The sequence below is a fragment of the Cajanus cajan genome, chromosome 5 (genome assembly GCF_000230855.2).
Source record: "Cajanus cajan strain Asha chromosome 5, NIPB_CcT2T_4, whole genome shotgun sequence".
Classification (NCBI taxonomy): domain Eukaryota; kingdom Viridiplantae; phylum Streptophyta; class Magnoliopsida; order Fabales; family Fabaceae; genus Cajanus; species Cajanus cajan.
Genome location: NC_138521.1, coordinates 54022086 through 54029739, shown reverse-complemented (window position 1 = coordinate 54029739; position 7654 = coordinate 54022086). Strand labels below are relative to the sequence as shown.

The 7654-nt window shown below is 37.7% G+C and overlaps 1 protein-coding gene across 1 annotated transcript; it reads right to left on the bottom strand.

Moving 5' to 3' along the window:
• Nucleotides 1-2642: 2642 nt before the first annotated feature.
• On the bottom strand, nt 2643-7453 carry LOC109807024 (sphingomyelin phosphodiesterase). The gene is made up of 4 exons (XM_083075359.1): nt 5864-7453; nt 4898-5044; nt 4201-4317; nt 2643-3459 (listed from the first exon to the last, which is right to left on the bottom strand). The coding sequence occupies exons 1-4, from the start codon at nt 7262-7264 to the stop codon at nt 2851-2853; spliced, it is 2274 nt and encodes a 757-aa protein (XP_082931485.1). The 5' UTR covers nt 7265-7453; the 3' UTR covers nt 2643-2850.
• Between the last annotated feature and the right edge of the window lie 201 nt (nt 7454-7654).

Here is a 7654-nt window from a genome sequence, read left to right as displayed (position 1 = left end):
CCTATTACACATCATAATAGTCATATTTTTTTCTTGACTTTGTTTTTGACTTGTTGATGTCCTTGGTCAGCTTTGATTCTCAGAATCCATACTTTGTTATTATCAAAACCTTCATTCTCCAAGTTTGAGCTAATTCACCACTCCATGAATCTCAACAAATACGACTGTGAGCTATGTATGAACTAATTGATGGGAACTCCCTAAGACTACATCGTCGAGCGTGATGTGAATCACATTGAGCGTAAACCATTCCAAAAGTTATGAGTGCTCTCTAGACGAGCTGCACCAGGCGTGAGATGATTCCTATTGGGCTCCATTCCATATATGACACTTGTTCTTGTATTTGATTTGAAGTAAATTATTTGAGTGTTTCTAATGATTGATGGGTGTGAGATAAACATGGATGTTCTTGATATATTGATTGAATGAGATACTTGATTTGTGCATGGCAAATCATATGTATGGTAAATTGTTGTGAATGGCAAATTGTATGCATAGAAAATCGTATATATGGCAAATCATTAAGTATGTGTAGTGGTTCATGATATGATAGAGAGATTATGTGTCATGATCATATGCACACAAATCAGCAAATTGCCAAATTGTTATATATGCACTGCACATATTTTTTGTGATTGGTGCCACATGCATGAAAATCAAAGTCCATGTCTATTACATCTCATATTGACATGTAATTGTATATGTTCTTGAGATCAATGTCGTGATGTGTTGTGAAAGAATTCTTACCTTATGATGTTGTTGAATGTGTGATCATTTCTAATGTTATTGTTATGACTACTATGTTGAGCGTGTTTGACTATTCATCTTTTATTTCAAGTCATGAGTTAAAGTGAGAAGTTTCTCACTCCCCTTGTCTATATGTTGTTGTTATGTATGTTATTGCAGGTGATGCTCATCAAGATATTAATGAGGCTGGTGACAAGGTTTAGACCTTGTTCTAGGAGTGCTCTAATAGGACATTTGATATCGGAGCATAATTTTAGTATTACTTATTTTATTGTCTTTTACTTCTAGTACATGATGTTGAGTTATTTAAATATTATTTTATTTTAAAAGTTTTATCAAAAAATTTGTTATGAGAAGTTGGTTATGTGGTATCCTCTACCATATAAATTTTATTCAGTTAGATGTTTATGCATAAACTTGGTTATTTAGTTTAAATTATTTTCGCTTTATAGTTATTGTACATGCGAAATAGGGAGTGTCACATTATTCTCCATTATATTGATATATACATAGGAGGAAAAGACTACTCATATCAAGTCAAAAACTAAAATTATATCATTACGGACTAAATTATGGTACATAATTAAATAAATAAGATCTTTATAAAAAAAATCATCATAATTATTGATTATTTAATAATAATAATAATAATAATAATTTAAGAATATTTTATATTATTATTTGATCACAAATCATCATATAGGATAAACTTGTTAGTATAATAATTATTTTAAAATTATATTAAAGATAATTTTTTCAACGATTAACTATAATTACGATTAAATATTAGCTCACAACTTCAGACAAACTCATAGCGTGTTATCCGGAAATATTCACATAAGACTCCCAATTCTAAGGAGAATATAGTTTAGATTCTCATGTTTCGAATTCTAGGGTATTGACACAACCAAACCCATGGTCAGTTGAACTTCAAATCTTTTTTCCAAACAATTTTTTTTCAAACTTGAACTTAAAGCCTTTTCTCACTAGGATTTTAACTTCTTTAATAAGTTCAAAGCTTCGATTTTTTTTCAACGAAATATAAAGTATTTGAAAGGTAATTATTGCTTTTTGTTGAAATTGGAAGGTAAGAATACGTTTTGTCTCCTTTTTTTGGGAAAAATATTTGGTATACAGTAAAGTCAAATACCACTACAGTTAATATAATTATTAATGCATACTTAAAGTTGCGCAAGATTCGAACTGCCATCTAAGTTTTGTATAAGTGGCTACAATAACACGAAGAATAGAAACGCCAACCTAAATAGTAGAGGAACAGGGAAAGAACATGAAGCAAGATAGAAAATAAATAGGAAAGAAAGAGAAACCCTATTGAATCATTTTAAATAAATCACGCCACCATTGCAATCTCTCTTTTGTCACGACCGACATAAATGATTGTCCACAACTAAGGCTGTGTAAAGGTAAAAGTGTAACGTGGGAAATAATGAAACACTATACTTATAAAGTTATCAGTTTTATCGCCTAATTCTATTTAAGTTCTAGTTTGGTCTTTTGTAGTCCTGAAAGAAAAAAAAAGTTTAGTCTTTTGTTTATTCAAAATTGACAATCAAATAAGACTCGGATAAGGTCATGAATTCCATGTAATAGTGTAATACAATCTGGTTAAGTGAAACCGGACTCCTAGAGTAAAATGTTTTAACAAAAATTTAAAGGACAACTTGTAAAAGAAAAAAGCGTATAATGAACTAAACAAATCTTAAAATATACGTAGGGGCTAATATAGGAGCTAATAAGTACAATTTTGAAAAAAGTACGTTGCAAAAAGTTAACGCGTTATTAAAATCTGGGTAGTAACTCCCAAACCAAAACACTTTATAAAAGAAATGTTCGACCCTTAGTCAAAATTTTCTTTTATAACGTCACATTCCAAATTCTAAATAAAAATGAGATACCCGTAATTTCTTTCATTGCAGCTTTAATATGAAATCAGAAATTACTTGCATTAGCTGACCATGGCGGACTGGTATTTTCTTTTCTAACCGTACCACTTGTAATTACAGAAGCTGAAACACCTTATGGACAAAATTCTCTTTGTACTTTCCACATCTCTATACACTTTGTATATTCAATCTATATTCTCTACATGCCATGAAATGCTCGAATGAGTTTCTTCAATAGACCAAAAGCAACATATAAAACAAAAACCATTACAACCTTTTTGGAGGCCAGTATCCTTAAGTTCACCCTCAGACCATATTTTCGCATTAAACCCAGAGAAGCAGCACCCAGAAAGAGAAACCAAGAACCAATGGTACATAAAAAGACCTTCACGGCCTCCGAAGGTCCACATATATGGGCGACATCAGTGGATACCTCTACATAGGAAACTGTTGAGCTAACTTGATTGCTCTCTGCCTGATTTAGTCCAAGACTCTCATTCAACCAATCAGATAACCTAATAAGCATTTTTGCAAGCCATGCAATTTCATCATTGGAAATGGGACGTCTCATCCAGTCACCTTTGTATTTAACATCAGAAGAAGCATGATAGCCAACTCTTCTAGGCTTGAATATCTCATCACGAGATTGTTGATGTGGCATTGGTTCAGGACAAATTGATGACTTCATAGTGTCTCCATCAAATAAGCACCCCAATTTTGCCTTCAGTGAATCTATGCATTGCAGGCTGGGTCCAATATTATCACCAGATATAGCTTGTAATTCAGCTTCTGCACGCAATATAAACAACTGCAGTGACAGAAAAAATGAAATGAGAAGACAATAATCTATATATTATATTTAATGATTACTACAGTTAGACAACTCTGCCTAGGTAGTGGCTTTATTACCAATCTTTACAAAGTTGGTCACTTGGTCCAAACTACAAAAAAGGGATACCATAGAAGACATGGACACGAGATGGTTACCAATGTTCACATAATACATAGTTGGTCCAAACTAAAAGGCAGATACCAAACAGGACATGGATATGATATGGTACGGAGATGTGAATATGGCAAATTGTGTGTATAATTATATATAATAAAACAAAAATAGTACAAATTTACGTAAACATATATCCAAATAGAGAATTAATATTGTGATATTCCAACTGCATTGGCAGAAAAGCTTAAAAAAGAAGAAAAAAAATTGTAAAATACAACTAAAAGTATTAGAAGTGTGCAAGATGCGTCTGACATGTATGTGTCCTACACGGGAAAAACATGAATACATGCAAAGCTACTATTCCGAAGCATCCGTGCTTCCTAGGATCCCCCCAAGCCAATATAGGTAAGGTGGGTTGACCTAAAACATTGCCATTATAAAGACAAACGAATGACCGTGTAGTTGTTGGTTTAGAAGAGTTCAAGGAATGCCTTGTCTCGAACATGAAAAAATTGTCACTATAAAGACAACTGATTGATCATGTAGTTATATTATAGTTAATTTATAGACACAAATTTATAATAACATGAAAAAATATAAGACCTGAAGGAGCTGTTGTCCACCATCCTCCCCATCAGCAAAAAGTCGCAAATCTTTGTTCCAATTCTCAGGTAAAAAAGAGCCATCAGCATCAGTCTCACATAAACCGTCCTCCCAGTCCTGAAACAACCAGTGGTGTGGTATTAATAAATATACAGACATTAGGTCATGCCAAGTACTTATTAGGTGCAAAAGCATTTAATCAAGCCTCTAAACAGGCTATGAAACAAAATAACAAATTAAATAACGTGTAAAGAATCAAGACATGAAAAATCAGTACATACAACCAACAGAAGAGTGTTATGAACAAATAATCACAAAAGCATAATATATTAGGAAAAGATACATAAATGGTTATATATTAATCTCCAAGTCTAAAACACCTTCCCATGTAAAAGCCCTTTGGACTTGAGGCATGATAATGCACAAGTCTACATACATTGTGTGCTAAAATTTAAATTTTCTATTAGCAGAATGAAGGGATGCAAGGATCAAACTCTAGTCAGTAGGTGAAGGAACATGAAAGATTTTATACTCATCATCAACAATATGAAAAAGTTTAGAAAGTGGGTAGCTAGTAGTTGGTATAGAATCCACCATTAAGGTGAAGAGGTGTATTTAAATGCAAATAATAACAATTCAATAGAAAGATCAATAAAATAGGGAAAAGTGTAAAAGCAGAAGTGAAATATCAAATCACCTGCAACTGTTCACGGATAGTAGGAACATATCTGTACAAGTTATTCAACATTGGCTTGCTTGATCCAGCTTGTATAGAATGGAAAAGGGAATCCACAGTCTTCAAAAGGTCAACGAGCTCTTTTGATGATGTCAATGTGTCTAACACCTGTAAATGCAGGTTAAAAAATAAGAAGTGATCTATCTAAACCTCAAGAGTCTGTTATAGATAATGCAATGCAATCCCTCTGAAAGTTACAATCACTGGAACATTGTTTATACATGACAGGAATGAAAAATGAGTCACTATAAAGAATTGATTATTCTTTTCAACCAAATACACATACAGATAGGTCTAACATGAATAGAAATGCAATCTTTGTCCCAGCATGCAGGCAAATAATGTGCCCTGGGATAACTTGAGGTATCAATGAGAATAAAATCTAAAGCTGGAGGAAAAAGAAGTAATTTAAAATATGAGAAGTACAATTCTACAAGGATCAAATTAATAAGATCAACTATCGTAACCAGAATATCTCGCCCCCCCCCCCCCCAATTCAGTATTGGAAAACAATAGGACTACCACGGTTTGGTGTGCGATCAGAACAGAGTAAAATGAACTAATTCTGTAATGATCTATTCTCCTTGGTTTCCACCCTTTTTAATGAAACCACTATGCAAAACTTTTTCAGTTCAAGTTATGCTTTATTACTATAAATATTTTGTAGTTTTGAAAAGCAGCAATACACCAAACACAGAATAGAATCGATATGCCATGTTCCTGTCATCCAACCACGTTTACCAAATTATACCTAAAATCCTTCACAGCAGTTAAGCAATCAGGGATCTTATCAAAAACAACAAAACAAAATACACACGTGAATTTGGTTCGTGGTGTGCAGGAAAAAGTGTCAAAGGCAGATGATGAAATTATGCTAAAAAAAATCTACAGATACAATAATGTATAAACCATGGTTAAGAAACACACCTTTAGCACCATCTGCACTATGATTTCAACATCACTATGAAGAAACCTGTGAGCGAACCCAATAAAATGCATGACCAAGGAACTGTAGTAGAGATAATTAGAGAGAACATAATCCTGCCACCGTGGCGAAAACCCACCCCCCGCAGGCAAAGAATTTTCCTTCTTCTCCCCATCGATCCCATCCACATTCGAAAACTCATCCCCAGTCATGGTCCAAGGCTCCAAGTAACCAACCCAAACCGACAACACCTGCGACACATTCTTAACCGAAGCAGCCATGGGGCAAAACAAGAACGTCCTCAACAAAAATCTATACAAAGGCCTCTGCACGCAGAAGTTCCAACACCCTAGCGACCGCACAACCCCCAAATCCTTGCTCTTCCCACCCTCCAGGCTCCTCCACCGGGGACTCCCACCCTCGCTGCCGCCGTCGCCGCGGAACGCGGCGACGGCGACCGTGCTCAAATTCAAGTACCTCACGAAGAGGCTGACCACCTCCGCCAATCCAGCGGGAGGCGGCGCCTCCCCCGCCGGAAACGACACGCCGAGGGAGCGCGGCAGCGGCGAGAAGTCGTTGTCGACGAGCCAGAAGTGGATTAGCGTGTGCACAACGAACTCGGCACGCGCGGCGACGGAGGCGTCGTAGCCAGGGCCGTAGTGGAGAATTGAGGTGCGATAGGGCTGGTGCGCGGCGAGGTCGTAGGAGGTGACAAAGGCGCGTAGGTAAGCGCAGAGGAGGCGCGTGTATAAATCGCAGTGAGGTTTTCCCTCGGGGCAGCGTTTGGAGGCGGAGAAACCGGGAATCGAGGAGGCCCAGGCCCAATCCTCTAACCTAAATTTCTTAGCTCTCTTGACGGAAGAGTGAACGGGGTTTTGGTTTTTGGCCCTGGAAACGGGGTAGTAGGCGAGCCAGAAGAAGAAGTACTCGAAGACGTTGAGTTGGACCTGGGGTGGGGAAGGTGAGGGTTTGAAGAGCGAGGGACAGAGATCGGAGAGCTGACGGGAACCGTTAGCGTCGGCGAGGAGGAGGGAGCGGGTCCAGTGGGGGAGGCGTTCGACGGGGAAGAGGTATTTGACGAGGGAGAGGCGGTCGACGGCGGCGATGGAGGCGGCGAGGGTGCCGGCGGGGGAGAGGAGAGAGAATAGGGTTTGGGCGAGTTCGGGTTTGTGGATCCAGGCATTGGTGGCGACAGGGTCGTGGAAGCCGAATAGCTTGGAGATTAGGGTCGGGAAGGCGAGGGAGAAGAAGTGGCGGGACTGGTCGGGTGAGTGGGAGTGCAGGAAGGAGTCGATGGAGGCGCACGCGGATGCGATTTGGGAGGTGGTTGTGGCGGATTCGATGGCTGACGATAGTTCCTGGGATTTGGAGAGGGAATCGAAGGTGTAGGAGTGAAGGAGCATGGCGCGGTTTTAGGGTTTTGCTGAGGTAATGGAGATGGAAATGGAAATGGAAATTGCGTTTTGAAGTTGGAGTGTGGTGGAAAAGATTTTAAAAATGATAGCGGTGAAGGCAAATGGCGCCCTTTTAAGAGGGGTGAGGTTTGCCTTCGTTGCCACGTAATAGGCGTTTTCTGTTTTCAAGATAAAATGAAAACAAAGCTACCGTCTCGACTAATGCTACTGCTCTTGTGTCTCTTCACCATGCTCGTAAGTAACTTTGTTCATCAAACTTCGTTTTTAAGAAAAAAAACATTAGTTGCCCATTATTTTATATTATAATATCTGTATAAAAGGAAGGATGAATAAATGACTGTTGTTTGTTGGGTGAAATGAAAGAAAGTTGTTTTGTTT